Genomic DNA, 16,439 nt, shown 5'->3' with positions numbered 1-16,439 from the left:
AGCCCGCGGCTCACGCACTCGGCTGCAAGCTGACACGCGTGCCCAGCACTTCATGGGAGGGAGGGAGCCCCCCTCCCCCCCCCCCCCCCGTGCTACGGTCTCTCTCTCTCTCTCCCCCTCTCTCTCCTCTCCCCCCCCCCCCGTGGTCTGGAGACCTGGGATCAGAAATGGCTACTCTAAAAATACTCATGTAAGAAGCGTGTAACACTTACTTTAAGAACCATCCCTGCAACAGCGTAGAAGTTGATTCCAAAGAAATTAAAGACTCAGGTTTGTTGAAAATAAATTCCATAATTACAATCCCACACCCCAATCCTTCTCAGTTGTTCGTTTCTATATCTCACCAATGTTATCCCCTCTTTTTCTTTCTCCCCGCGCATCCACCCCCTAGTGCACCTGCGGAGGCCGGATGATCACGTAGCATAGCCTGCTTCCTTTTGTCACAGATGCAATTTTTTTCCCCTCTTTTCATCCTATTATTAAGAGTCCAGTCTCGTCAGCGCACCTCTGTTCTAGAGGGGTGCGCTCCTTTGGGTGCCGGTTTCAGCCTTCTGTCAGACACTTCCCAGGGGAGGACACGCCAGTTTGTCCTGATGTGGACCGGTTTTTACCAGAGCTGCATGTACCGCCAGTGCTTTAAATGGGCAGGTATTGTCCGATACAGAGTATCTGCACCAGGGGCGGCTCCTTTGCTAAGGCGGAGGAGCGGCGGCCCACAAGAAAAATAAAATGATGATAACGCCATGTTAGTATTATATTTTTCCCTAGCGGCTCTGTAGGTGTGGGGTGGGGCTGCCCACAGAACAGGGGGGGGGGGGGGGGGGCTAATAGGCACTCTTCAAGTGCACATGGCACTTTCGGCGGCCGTCTTTGGCCGGCCAAACAGTCATGCGCACTTTGCATGTTCTCCCCCGGCTGTAAGGCAAAGCCTGGGTGTAGATCATGCACAGGCCCCCAGTCCCCGTCTGAGCGCCGAACCATGGAGCAATCAGCAGCTTCCTGATTCGCTAGAGGAGTCTGGAAGCCTGGGTACTTCCTGTTTCTGTGTCGTGGCAAGAAGGAAGGATAAGAGGTGGAAGCTGGTAAGGTAAGTATTTCCACTTTTCTGCACTGCTGCAATACATTTAACAGAAGAGTACCAGCACTTCTGTGGAGCAAACGGGTAGTTTGAAGTTACCTGCCCCTCTAGATTTCTATTTAAAGCACTTTGCACCAGAGTTCTCTTCTGCGAGACATTTGTATCCGAGTTCTCAATCGCCCATTTAGTATCAGTAGTCTCTCCACAGACAGTGGTGTAATGCAAGATGATGAGGCCCTCCTGCAGTAGGTGGTGAGGGGCCCCTGAGACTCCATAAACCACAGAAATGCAGAGGCTTTTTTACAATTTGGCCCCTGTAGGGAGGGCCCCAGCCAAGCAACGCAGAATCGAAGCACCGCAGGGCCTTCATTACGCCCCTGAGTGTGGGTCAATATACACCAAAGTTTTCCAGAGTGCCTGAGTATGCACCACAGTTCTCTAGTGCTGCCCAGTATGTACTGGAGTTCTTTGGCATGGGCCGGGTATGTGCCAGAGTTCTGTAGAGCAGGTTAGAATGCACCAGTTTTCGTGCGTGGGTAAGTGTGCTCCATAAGTCTGTAGTGCACATCAGTATGCACCAGACACTAAAGTTGTCCAAACTCTTTCTCTTTCTACTCTCTGCCATTCTTTCTTGCCCGTGTTCAGCCATGGTTCTGAAGCTAAAAGCAGCCTTTTCCCAGCCTTTGATCTCAAGAATGTCTGCTCTCCCTCTAAGCACCTGCCCTTCACTCTGCTTGAGGTCGCTTTGAAAATGCGAGAACCTCTCTACAGGCCTCGTTTTTGCTTTCCTCCCTCAGACCCCTTTTCTTCCTCCGCCTCAACTGATCTTGGACTGCTCTAAAATGTACCAACATTGGGAAGTCTCTTGCTTCTGGGTCATTCTGAAGGACAGAGTCAGGCATATGTCATGCAGCCAACATCAAAACATTAACACCACCCTAGGCACGATGCCTTCCATATTAACAGAAAAGAATCAAGTGTAAACACTGGTGGCAGGAGGGCCTCTAAATGAATATTTCAGACACACAGTTCTCTTGTTGAAATTGAATTGCCTCTTCATGCAATCTACGTTCACATCTCCGATCAAACCTAGATTTTTGCTGCTGAGGCTTGGATATTTTGCAAAGATTGTTACCATCTTATTAAGCATGGACTGCTTTTTGTTCACTTGTACACTCTTAGAATTTTATCACACTAAAAAATGTTTTCTTGGAGGGAACTGCAATAAAAAAACAGACCATCATGGATTGAACATGGAAACGAATATCAAAACAAGCATTTACAATGCAACGGTTTCGCCTTTGCAAAAGTTAGAGCTATTGGCATGTAAATGACAAACATTTTATTTATGTGTTGTTTTTGAAAACAGATAAATAAATGGCAGTCATTTACAATGCCAATAGCTTAATCTCTCGCAAATGCGTGACCTATTGCATTTGCACCCACACACAGAGCCACCCACACCCACACACACCCACACACACACACAGAGCCACACGCACCCACCCACCACACAGACCCCCTGCTTTTAAATGATATCGACCCCCACTAACATGCTGGACTTGCACCTCAGTTACTGCTGTGACCCGAGGGTTTGCCCATACAGTGCATTGTCCAAGTAAACAGAACTTAAGCTCTCCTTTATAAAGCGCTTGGTAACTAAAAGTGCATCACGTCGGTGAGGCGATTCTATAAGGGGCTTACGGAGTGAGATAGAGAAGGAATAATATCAACGTAAAAAGCGTCTAACGAACAGAAGGTACGAGGTGAGTGGCAACATAACTCGTCACAGGAGTTACACAATAGCTGCTTTCACCCGCTTTTGCCCTTTTGGCATAATTTCAACCTCGCCAATATGCAACAGGCTTTTCGGTGCGCAAGGTGTAACTGGTCCTGGTTGCCCTCAAACTACATTTTCACTCTATCAATTACATGAATCAATGCGGAAAAAATGCGAAAGTATTGTAGCGTTTTCTCAGTTATCTTGTCTCTTATGTAGCTGTAAAGTTGATCTCACCGACACCTCTGTTTTATTGTGGGAGCCCGGAAGGACCGGTTCTGGTAATGCTTTGCCGCAAAATACCAACATGGTGAGGACTGGGCTGTTGGACTATTATGGACACTGCGTGCACAATGATCTATATTGCCCATGCATTACAATACAATGTCTCTTCAAGTTACACGGTTACAGGTACCTGCTACCAAAATGGCCCCTGCGTCAGTACGGACGGATAGTTGTCAAATTTCAGCCGCACAACATTATACTCCAGTGGTCGCTGATGATTTGGTTATGTGAACAACTGGCACAGGGAGTCATGGTCGCCTATCATGAAAAAGGCCACGAGGGACAAAGCTAATTTACTAGATTAAAATGGAGCAAAATAAACCCGATCTCAATATGCAAAAGTAAGTCTGAACAAATGTAACTGAGTCATGTAAAGAGGACACTTGATAGTGTTTTCTGACAGAGATTAGAAAATCTGCTTGAATCACTTATACTTACGCCTTCTAGGCATCGTGAGATACATTCAGAGTAAAGTGTATTGAAGGTGGATAGAGTTTCTAGAAGCTTGTGCAGCAACACCTTGACATTACATTACGTTCCCAGCACCAAAGTTGGCAGCGTTGCCCTCAGACCACATAGTTTTCCGTTATGTGGTCGTGAATCATTTCTAGTATTTGGGGCCCTCGCACATGAATATGACATCGTTTCTGAGATCAATTTTTTTTAATTTCCGTAAGTTTACTTTCCGTTTTGTTGAATAGGTTTCTGAGATCCTTTTTAGTTTAATTTCCGTTTTGTTGTGCACTGTCGATATTACATCCCTTATGAATATTCCACCGTTTCTGGAATATATGGTGAGCGTTTGTTATTATATCGTGCATTTTTCCTATTATATCGTGCATTTTACTTTCTGCTTGGTTTAATATGATATCTTGCATTTTACTTTCGTGATCGTGCACTTTTGCACTGTCATGCGTTGCGTGCATTTTCCCGTGTGGTGAAACAGCACTTTTGCACTGTAATGCGATGTAATGGCTTTTGTACTGTAAAGCGATGTAATGGCTTTTGTACTGTAATGCGATGTAATGGCTTTTGTACTGTAATGCGATGTAATGGCTAGCGCTGTAGAAGTCATTGCGACGTCTTAGTATTTATTCATTAATTTGTCATTTTTGCACTTGTTAACACAGTCCATGCATAGGTTGCAACTCATTTGTACAAGTTTAGCAACCAAATATAGGAATAAGCGAAATAAAGGTGAACAGTCAACCTTCACAAAGAGCCTTCCAAAGGCAGCCTCAAGTTGCTGCATGTTTAGTTTCTTTTGAACCGTTTCGGTTGAAAACAATATTTCTGTTAAAATCTGCCGATTATGCGCAGAGGATGGATTAAGTGGCATGTGCGGCTGATTCATAATTAACGCATCAGCAGCACAATTGTATAATGCACAAATGGCATCCACCTCAGAGTGTGTGGATGTCTGTAAGCTGTTATTTCGCTATTCAGCAGTTAGTAAGCGCTCATTAGGGGGTCTGCCAGGATGAGATGCCAAAGTTGGGAAGATACCCTCCCCACTTTTCCAAATGGCATGCCATACCTTACGCATTAGCCTTGTCCGGAACATGATTGCTTAAGGCAGCAATTTCTAAACATCATTTCATGTTCTCTTACAACTCCCCCTCCCTCCCCTCCACCGCCGCACACACACACAGGCCCCAGGCGATATATATATATTTTTTTAAACCTCTTGAATATAAAGGAGATACATTTATCAGAATGGAAGTTGTTTTGGTAAAATGTAGGCTGGTCGAAACATACATTTTACCAAAACAACTTCCATTCTGATAACTGAATCTCCTTTATATTGAAGAGGTTTAAAAAAAATATATTTATAATAGCAAAATTCTAGCCTTCCAACTCCATTTGTTTAGGGCTCCATGCGTCTTAAAAAGAGGATAGAGCAGGGGCGGCTGGTGACATTTGAAAGTGGTGGGGCGTAAACTAATTTGCATATTGCAGCGAGCGTAGCGAGAGAGCGCAGCGAGCGAGCCCGAACCACCTTGCATCCATCCATACATCATTGATGCATCCACCCATCCATCCATCCATCCACCCACCCATCCATCCACCAATTCTGCATTCATCCTGCATCCATCATTCATTCATGCATCCACCCATCCATCCTGCATCCATCCATCCATCCATCATTCATTCATGTATCCATCCACCCATCCATCCACCCATCCATCATCCATCCTGCATCCATTCCTGCATCCATTCATGTGTCCACCCATCCATCCACCCATCCTGCATCCATCATTCATTCATGCACCCATCCATCCACCCTGCATCCATCATTCATTCATCCACCCATCCATCCACCCATCCATCATTCATTCATGCATCCATCCATCCACCCACCCATCCATCCACCCATCCATCATCCATTCCTGCATCCATTCCTGCATCCATTCATGCATCCCCCATCCATCCATCCATCCATCCTGCATCCATCATTCATTCATGCACCCATCCATCCACCCTGCATCCATCCTGCATCCATCATTCATTCATCCACCCATCCTGCATCCATCATTCATTCATGTGTCCACCCATCCATTCATCCACCCATCATTCATCGTGCATCCATTCATGTGTCCACCCATCCACCCATCCATCCACCCATCCTGCATCCATCATTCATTCATGCACCCATCCACCCATCCATCCTGCATCCATCATTCATTCATGCACCCATCCATCCACCCATCCATCCTGCATCCATCATTCATTCATCCACCCATCCACCCATCCAGCATCCATCATTCATTCATTCATGCACCCATCCATCCACCCATCCATCCACCCATCCATCATCCATCCTGCATCCATTCCTGCATCCACCCATCCATCCATCCATCCATCCATCCATCATTCATTCATGCACCCATCCATCCACCCTGCATCCATCCTGCATCCATCATTCATTCATCCACCCATCCTGCATCCATCCTGCATCCATCATTCATTCATGCATCCACCCATCCATTCATCCACCCATCATTCATCCATCATCCATCCATCCATCCATCCACCCATCCTGCATCCATCATTCATCCATGCACCCATCCATCCACCCTGCATCCATCCTGCATCCATCATTCATTCATCTACCCATCTACCCATCCACCCATCCTGCATCCATCCTGCATCCATCCTGCATCCATCATTCATTCATGCATCCACCCATCCATTCATCCACCCATCATTCATCCTGCATCCATTCATGCATCCACCCATCCACCCATCCTGCATCCATCATTCATTTATTTTTATGACCATATAACTTGCACACAGCTTGTCAGTGTTTAATACCAGTCTCGAACCTTGTACTCCAGCACCAATGATACATGATTAATATTAATTGTTTTTAAAAACATGTATTTATTCAACACCAATTTCACACCTTAGTCGGAACATCATTTTTATTTGTTTTTTAAAATATCTATTTATTTAACACCAAAGTAAGTCATGTATACATTTTTATGGTTCGATAAGAGGCTCGAACCTGGTTTCCCAGCACCAAAGTCGGCCGTGCTATCCGTCAGGGGTTATGTAACCGGGCTATGTAGTGACCAGCCAATCCTGCGCCAGGATTGGCTGGGGGGGGCACCATGACTCCTCGCCCAGTCGCCCTGTGTAACCCCGGGGGCTGCGGCCCGCCCCCTGGTCCTCTCTCTAAGGGGGAATTCACAAGAAAACGATCTGCGCATGCGCGGGCATGTTTGTGCCCAAAAATACACTTGCGCAGCTGCAGCAGCCCGATCCTCCCCCCCCCCTTGCGCACTCGGGGAAGGTCGGGTGTCTCCCGGTTTCCCGGCCGGCAGATAGCGCGATTTTTTAAAATAATTGTGTTTGGCTTCTAGTGACGACGTGGTGGGTCCATGGGGCTTAGTGGGGCTTCCGAGGCAGATAGAGAGGGAGAACTTGCCTCGGTGCCTAGAGGCACTTCGTTTGAACAATTGAGGCAGCTCAGCTGTGACTGTGGCACAATCTTTCTGGTACTACAGATGGCAACATGGTCAACGAATCCCACCCCGCTTTAGAATCTGACATATGGTTCAACCAGTTCATCAGCCAGCCTATTACTGTCACATCCAACATGAGACGGGCAATTTTGACGTCATCCAGAACGTGCCTTCTTTATCCCACTTTAAAACAACTGTGGCCTCTGCTTTATACGTCACATCGTGTATTTATTTCCCAGTTAACCCAACACAGAGTGTTTCACAGAAGGAGGTCTTGCTGGTAAAACCTTAACTGGGAAAGAATAAAATTCATGACGTGACGTGGATAGCCGAGTATGGTTCACACTGCTTTGGCAGCTGTCCACTTAAAACGGAGTAGATCTGCAAAGTGGGTCATTTGACAGAGACTCTCGCACAAAGACCGGCAATTGCAAATCAAACGACTGGCATTGTGGCGCTAGTAGCCTGAGAGAGGACAACAGTCAGTATACCAAATCTTTGGTATCCCGTTTCTCTGGTGAAACGGTCACATTCCTTATGAGTCGCTCATCCGGCACCGGCACTCATTTTAGGGAACAGAGACGTATTTTTCATCATCAGTCTTCACGCAGAGCAAGTGAGAACGAGGCATATGTAGAGGAGAAAGAATCAAAAACAGAAGATCAAAAGAAGGCGGCATGGATGGAAAATAACCTGCTAGAGCCAAGAACTGTATAACGGTGCGGAAAAGGAAGTATGAGACGGAAGACTCGTCAGCCTGGAGGTTCGTAGCACCTGGGACAGGCTCATAGGGATAGCGCTGAGGCCCTACGTGCAGTATTATTATCACAAATTAAACATTGCATGAGAGGCCGTGGCAACCGCAGCTGCCCTCAACGCTTTGTGAGGCACCTTACAAATGCTCACAGCGAGCTGCAAGTGGCCTTCTCACGCAGCACTGCTGAGGTGTTACTGAGTGCCAGGAAGCAGTAAGGCGGTCCCTTGGTGGCGGCCATGCCCGAGCCCCACAGACATCCGAGGGCAAAGCCACCGTTTCCACTCTTTCAAATGTGACAAACGCTTGATCTATCAGTCATTTGTGCGTGAATTTTATTAATCGGATTGCGTTTCTTTTTGCGGGAAAATGGGTGATCCGAGGCTCTCACTTTGCCTCTCGCAAAACTGAAAGTGAGTCATTATTTCAAAAACAAGTGGTGACGTTAGTTACATGTCCGCGGATCCGCGCTGCTGCTTTCAATGCTAGTCACACAATGCAGCAGCAGGTAGTGCCACGCGTTAGGGGCGGGGGTGCAGACCACAGTGTAAGAGAATAGTCACGGCCAACCAACCCCATCCCTCGCAGGCATGGTCTGTCCTCCCTTAACAATTTTGCACGAATTCCACACCAGGCTGGCTCCGGATCCAGGTTAGCAGCGAAGGCCCGCTGCCATGCACAGCTCCGCTCGCAGGCTGCGCCGGTGCCCGGTCTGCAGGCGGTGGACACTGCGCCAGCGTCACTTGAAGCTGCTGGAGCGGGGGGCAGATAGGAGGGGGGGGCAGATAGGAGCGGGATGCAGGGGGCGGCGGAGGTAGAGGCGACCACTGGAGCTCAGGGCACAGAGAGGACCCTGGCGGCTTCCCGCACGGGTCAGAACGTCTCGCAGCATCGGGCAGTTACACTAATCGGCGTGGGGGGCAGATAGGAGGGGGGGGTAGATAGGAGCGGGATGCAGGGGGCGGCGGAGGTAGAGGCGACCACTGGAGCTCAGGGCACAGAGAGGACCCGGGCGGCTTCCCGCACGGGTCAGAACGTCTCGCAGCATCGGGCAGTTACACTAATCCCTGGCAGAAAACAACCGGCTGCAAAAGTCACAGACCAGCCCTTTGCTCACAGATGGGACGGCCGCTGGCTCCTTCTCCTCCGCAGCGGGACTGCCGGCTTGCTTGTAGGCCGGCCTCCGTCCTCTCTCCGCTTGCCTGTCTAGCAGCGCGGCCCCGAGCAGGAAGGCGGGTGCAGCGTGTGGGAATCCCGGGCCCGGCGGTGAAGTCTTTGGCAATGCCGGGTGGGCACCGGCCTTAAATTAAACAGCGAAGTCCCTGGCAGGGTGGGCACCTGCCAGGGGACCCGAAAATCGCCAAGGAGCGGGGCAAATGCACGGCACAAACGTAGCCTTTTAGGCCTTCTACCTAAAAACAAGTCAGGTCCCGGGCCGTGCTGTGATTGGCTGACGTCACGGGGGTGTCCCGGGCCGGCAGCCAATCACAGCGCGGCCCGGGAATGACGTCACGGGGGTGTCCCGGGCCGGCAGCCAATCGCAGCGCGGCCCGGGACAAAGGGGCGGGGCTTAAAAAAAGCACCAGAAACGCCCCCGAATCGCGTTTTCGTGAGAAAGCGCGATTGACAGCCTCTGTCTCCCAATGGCTAGTCTCCATTTATGGAGCTAGCCAATTGGAAACAGAGGCGGTCCGAACCTCACTACTGAAAACAAAAGATTTCGATCTGGGAGGGGCTTTGCCCCCTCGCCAGGTCGAAACCTAAATATGAACTCTGTTGACCTATAAAAGAAAATTGACTCACAATGGAAAACTTCTCATAGTATTCTGTATTAGGGGCAGAAAAACCTCAGCCCATTGGTGCACTTTTACCTTTTTCCAGGTATTCGTGTGCTTGTATTTTGTGGCTTATAAGTCACAGCACACCAAAACATGGACTTTAAACCTACATTTTCAACACTCGCTCAATACCAAATACATTATGTTTGTAGAATTCCAATTCTCCATTGGGAACAATTGTTTTTATTTGTGAAATTTGAGCAAATAAGGGAGCTGTTGAATGGCGCAAACCTTTAATAGTAATTCCAATATTTTTAATTGGATAATGTCTTTATTTGCCAAAATTATCCTGATGCACATGTACTTGTCTTGATGTGTTTACATATGTCAGTTTCTTTCTTTTTGGGTTTGACCTTCTGTGTTTCTGAAGCCTATATTTGAGATTTTGTAGAATATTTGGATTTGTAATGATATAAAATGACATGTTATGGTTCACAATTAAGGCCATTCTTGCTAAGAATTTTCCAATGTTGGCTTTTTTACTACAATCTTAATAATCTCTCCTCTCATTGTTTTTCTAACAGGGACCTAATGCCAAGGACCCTAGATGGACAGATCACCATGGAGAAAACACCGAGCTACTTTGTAACTAAGGAGGCACCGGCTCGAATCTCGGCCATGGCTAAGGACGCAAAGCTCATTGTGGTGGTCAGAGACCCTGTGACAAGAGCGATTTCGGACTACACCCAGACTTTGTCCAAACGGCCAGACATCCCCACCTTTGAGAATCTGACCTTCAAAAACAGGACTACAGGCCTCATAGACACCTCGTGGAGTGCCATTCAGATTGGCATCTATGCCAAACACCTGGAGAACTGGCTCCAGTATTTCCCCATGAACCAAATCCTCTTTGTGAGCGGTGAGCGTCTCATCACCGATCCGTCGGGAGAACTTGGCCGTGTGCAGGACTTCTTGGGCCTCAAGAGGATCATTACAGACAAACACTTCTATTTCAACAAGACTAAGGGCTTCCCATGTCTGAAAAAGGCTGAAGGGAGTAGCAAGCCTCATTGTCTGGGCAAAACGAAGGGTAGAACCCATCCGAACATTGACCAGGAAGTGGTACAGAGACTTCGTGAGTTCTACAGGCCGTTTAATCTGAAATTTTACCAAATGACCGGACACAACTTTGGCTGGGATTGAGACTGGCAGTGTACTACCACATGAAGTTATTATCTAAATATATATATAGATAAATATATATATGTCTGTAAAATGTACAGAAATCTATTTTATAATAATTTATTTTTAATTCTGAAGCAATTAATTCACTGAGCTGCCTAACCACACAGAGTTTTTATCCCACGACTTGTTATCATTCCACCATGTTTACGTGTCATTTCTTTGCCAGTTTTGAAACTGATGGTGCTTCCAAATGCCTGGACAAAGGACATATTTAAAAAGAAAAAAAGCACAATTGTTTTCTTTTTTTAACCTTTTTTTTTTAATTACGGGTATTTGGCCTTCTAATAACTCATTTTAGTTGTACTAGGACTCTCCAGAGACCCTTATCTGCTTTGTAGACCGGGTCTCCTGGACCGCCCATGTACAGCTAATCTGATTCCTTACTGGCTGACTTCTGTGCTGCCAAGTGCATCCTGTTTATTGCTCCTGCTTCTGTTTTCATTGTCTAATTGTGTGTAATGGGAGAGGATATAGAAAAGATTTTCAGGAAGTTGTTACACCAAGAAGACCTTGCTAAAGATAAGCAGCTCCTTGGCAGAATGTTAAGCCCGCTTGTTACCTCATATGCCTTAGAACAACCGAATATGTTGAAACCTCATATTTACAAAATGTCCTCTGTTGGTGTGGACAGAGTGAGATGTTATGCCAGTTTCAATGTATATGGAACCCTGTTGCATTAAATCCTCCTTTCTATTTGGTTGACTGCTCTTGAGCACTCTTTCTTATTGACTGAGTGGATTTCACGAGCATCAATCAAGTTTGTAAATGTAAAAAATGTGGGTTTCTGCAACAGGAAAAAAAAAATAAAAGAATGTTCTCTGCACAGAACAGTGAAGTACTTCCATGTAATAAAACCACAAATATGACTGTCCGTTAGTAGTTTTTGTTTACTTATCTGAAATTCGTTTTATCTAATGTTTGAAACTATACCGTTACATTTAAAGCCATTGGAACGTAACAGCCATTAGACCGGTAAAAAAAGGAGTTATTCTCTTGCAGGACAGCTGACTAGGATAATGTGCTTGTTGCAGTGATGTGTGTGCAACCTGTATTTAACAGGCTCAAATCCCAGCAGGTTTGGATGACTCCGCCGTATACATCCTTTTTTGAGGATGAGTATGTTGGGTAATAAAAAGTTTGCTCTGTTATATGCTTTGTAAAGTGCCTAGACACCCTATGGGACGAATTGTGTGCTTTGTTATTTTGATTATCTAGCTGGGTTATGCTGGAGACTCGTGGTGTAGAGGCCTTTGTAGGGTTCCCTGTAGTGGGTGGCTGTTATTGAACAAGGAATCGCCACACTCTGTTGCCTCTTGCTTCTTTATTTCTTGCAGAGATGAGGAAATATTCAACAAAGAGTCCTGAAATTCACAGGAGGATTTTATTGAACTGGGTCAAGCAACAAGAAAGAAAATCTCCCAATAACATTAAAAGTCTGAAGAATCATGGTTGGGGTGTTTTGATGATTATGCTAGTGTTTTAGAGTTTACTTTTTAGCTCACACTAGAAACGTGCTGGTCTCTAGGCCAGCGGGAGATTTGAAGGTGTGGATTTGGTGCCAGTCGCTAAAGTAAAATGGATTAAATGCTACGATGGATCAATCTTAATCTGGGAGATTTTTGGTTCCTTCCATCGCTGAACGAATCTTCAGTGCTGACCAGAACACCAAACAAAGCACCTCAAATTTCCCAACATACATATTTTTTATAAACACCGTTCCTCTGCAGTTATCTCCAAGTTCCACGTGTTTGTCCTTGGGTAGAAATGACGTATTCCACGGATTAGGCAACTTTTTTTCCCATGAAAGTCAAAGGGCTCATATAAGAACCAGGCCACTAGACCCCCACTCTCCCTCCTCAAGAGGTTATGTTTGAGATAACTGGCTTCTTTGCCACTGGTGAGCTCTCCCAGGTTGATAGGACCGGGGCAGAGCTACACACAGAATGGGCTTTCTCCCTAGTTCTGTTCAACCCTACTGGCTTTTCAGGTATATTAACCGGTTTGGAGATGGTCCTTTTCCCAATAAATGGGTCTGCTTTAGCTGATAAAGAAGATGATTACTTTTTACAAAATTAACCTTCTTTAATGACTATATTTGTCAATAAAAGACCACAAAGTAAAAATTAAAATAATTGTGCATGTAAGGCTTGAGATTTTTTTAGGTTCCTCAGTGCAAATCGATTATAGCAACTCAGACACCTCCATTACCGGTTCTAATGTAGTAGAGTCTATATCGGTAGCCAGAGATTGAAAGATGCTTATGGAGAATATCTTCTTATTGCAGGATGCAACTAACTTGGCTAGCCCGGACTTTATTTCCTGTCCTCAAGTGGGGCCAGCTAAGCTCACCCCTCTAAAAAAAAAAAAAGATGTCTTCCTTTGATTTTTCGCCCTAAGTACATTTTTAAGTAAGCAGAAATGGACGTCTATGGCCTTTTTTGACCAATAGATTCTGTTAGATGTTCGACTTAATGCGATAACGGCATATATTATGAAGATAGCTGGTTCAAAGATGAAGAAAAGCAGCTCATTTTGTTGTGTTAATATACAAATATGTCAGGCGCTGCCTTCAGCCAATATGGTGATTTGACAAATCTCAGTTTTTATTAGGCTGCTCTAATAGAGAATGATCAAAGGAAACCTTACAGCAATGGATGCTTTTCTGTAACAGTGTAGAACTTTCCACCAATGTCTATATTTCTAGAACAATCTGAGGCATTGCAGTGCAGGCTTCCTTGAAGGAACAGTCAGGACATTTGGTGAGTTACTACTTGCTAGAAGCGGCCCATGCAGGTAAGAGCGGTGGGAGGTGGGGGACTCGACAGACGAGGGGAAATTAAATAAATATTTAATTTTCCCTCATTGCCGTCTGTCGACCCACCGCCTCCCCATCCCCCCCACTGCTCTTACCTGCACGGGCCACTCCTGCTACTGACTGTCTGCACATCGAGCAGACTGGAGCGCAGTATTTGAGAGATACTGCCTGGCTGATAAAGTGAGTGTGATGTTCACTGGTAAATTGCATGGGGAAGTTAAATTACAAATCAGAACTGGATTAGTGTTCACCTGTCTGACTTAGTTACTCCACTTTCTTCAACACCCCAGCTATGAACATTTTGAACTGATAATAGTGTAGACTTTGTTCACTTTTGGTTTTCGGCGATTGTGGGCTCTTCTGTTGTCTCACTTGAGCATGATTGTTGGTGTAGTAAAAAGTTATATGTTAGTTGTCTGCAACTTTGTCTTTTGCCATGCCAACCCAGGGCCAATTCCAATGCCCCTGTAAGCCCCACACTTGTTTCTTAACCGCTCATTAAGGAGTGACTGAGAGACTCTTTATTTTCCTGTCCGAGAAAGCACTATAATCATTTTCTTTTTATTCTCCAAGGAAGACATAGAGGTGTGGTTAGATTTCTCACGGCTGTGATTATGGCTGAGTTTTAATCAGCCCAGTATTAAAAACAAACTTTATTAGTGATGTGTTCTCTGTAACCTGGTACTCTAGAATAGCAAGTTTCTAAAAATATATACATATATATAAATATATATATATATGAAAAATGTACAGCAAGTATTTTGTGGTATGTATGACACAAATTAATTTTACACAGAGAAAGATGTTTCTAGGGAAATGCAATTCTGATAATTCATACTATTTCTTTGTATGAACAAATAAATATATATTTTACCAAGTTAAGTTCTTGTTCGGTGTTGTTTCTTCCCTTCTCCAGTCAGGCATGTCAGAAGCGTTTGTGGTGTCAAAGGGAGAATATGCACGTGCAACCCCTAGCCCTTGTTTTAAACAATGGAACGCTAGTGAATATTGAGGAATTTGAGTTACCAACACATTTGGACCTTACCAAATAGACAATGCAACAGAATGTAAAGACCACTTTAAAGTGAGTTTGGCAGTTGTCCTCCAAGGTATTTCTGAAGACTATACTCGCAATGATGATGTTTGAAATGTAAATTGCCCAAGAAATATTTGTCAAACCTTCAAATGTAAAGGGATTAAGGTATCCCTTCTATTAACATTGGTCTGAACTGGAAATTATTTAAAGACGCATTTTTAAGGGAAAGGACAGTCTCCTTAAATGAATTTTTGAAAATGTGCAGTGAACGGCCCATTTTGGAGTACACTGAGTCAGTATCAAATCAAATCAAATCATCTTTATTCGGTTTCCTTTTTCTTTGAAAACCATAAAAGTGTATAAAAAACACAGTACATAATTTTAAAATGCATTCATTTTGAACCAAACAATACATGTAAAAAGAAATCAAGTATTTCATCTTTGATCATAGATTCAGTCTGTGTCTGATACAGAGTTTAAGATAATGTACAACCGATTTGGACATTAGATGGTTCTCCAGGAATTGTAGTGCCATATAGGCGGGGCGGCATCTACGAATTTTTAAAGCTTTAAGTACTGGTATAATCCATCGGTTACGTAATGGTATGTAGAATTTGCAAAAGAATAAGACATGAATAGTGGACTGTAGTGCCATAGAGTCACAAGGGCATACTGAAATGTTATGTGTCCAGTCGTTTTGTTTGGGAAACAAGACCAAATAGTGATACAGATTAAACCTAAAACGGGTAAGAAGAAACTTTTCATATTGAGGAAAGTCAAACTGTAGGTAGGGTTGGATGGTAGGGGTCAGCTGAATCATTAGACAGTGCTGGACTGATGGCTTCCCTATTTCTGTCATTAGCCGAAGTTGGGATAAATGCGACATACAGATTGTTTTCAGTTCTTTTTTTGATATGTCTGCAACTGAGGATGGATCGTCAAAAAACCTCCGGAAACCAATGTCTGCAAAAAAGGATTCCACGTAGGCCAGCCATTTTATCTTTCTCCTATTGTCTAATTTCAGACAGTCCTGGATTATTGACCTTGTGAGGTGACACTCCTCCGTAACCCATATTCTGCGCCATAGCATAATTGGTTGAATTTTAATGATGTCACTGATAAATTCCACCCCAAGTTCGAGATGACATCCATACGTTGTTGTACTTCTTGGGACAGCCAGTAAAAATCTGAAAAATGAATTTTCGATTTTTTGCAGTTGCTCGACGTTTGTTGTTCCCAAACCCCTGCTCCAAAGGTGGCAGTGCTTATGCATTTGGCATTATAGATCTTGATCATTTCAGTCGGGGCCTTTTTCCGAGACGGAGGGAGAAAGCTTTTAATGCCCCTGTAGTTCTTATGAGGGACAAGGTTCGAGAATTTACTGCATCTTTCCAGTTAAAGGCCTCGTCCATGATGATGCCTAGGTAAGGGTACGTTTTAGTTCTTGCAAGGGGTATGTTGTCCACGTGTATAGTCTTTATTTTTTTCCCTTTGGTACCTGCGTGCATCACGTACGTTTTTTTGATGTTAATTTTCTGATTTAAACTGGACATAAAAGAGCTATAATTGTTTAGAGCCCGTTGAAGTTGAACAGGGGTTTGAGCGAGAATTACCGCGTCGTCGGCATATAATAATGCAGGAATCTGCCGACGACCTACTTCAGGGAGATCTTTTACTTCCTTCAGCATTGCATTCTCGAG

General features: G+C 44.9%; 1 protein-coding gene across 1 annotated transcript in view; it reads left to right on the top strand.

Annotated features, from left to right (window-relative positions):
• LOC144770295 (heparan sulfate glucosamine 3-O-sulfotransferase 3B1-like) overlaps nt 1-14,585 on the top strand; it is a 51,962-nt gene extending 37,377 nt beyond the window's left edge. Inside the window, exon 2 of the mRNA XM_078654694.1 lies at nt 10,228-14,585. Coding sequence (XP_078510820.1) covers nt 10,228-10,846 — 619 coding nt within the window. The 3' untranslated portion in view covers nt 10,847-14,585. The remainder of the gene's footprint in view (nt 1-10,227) is intronic.
• Nucleotides 14,586-16,439: the final 1,854 nt, after the last annotated feature.

This window comes from Lissotriton helveticus, chromosome 7 (genome assembly GCF_964261635.1).
Source record: "Lissotriton helveticus chromosome 7, aLisHel1.1, whole genome shotgun sequence".
NCBI lineage: Eukaryota > Metazoa > Chordata > Amphibia > Caudata > Salamandridae > Lissotriton > Lissotriton helveticus.
This window is presented reverse-complemented; position numbering and strand designations above follow the sequence as displayed.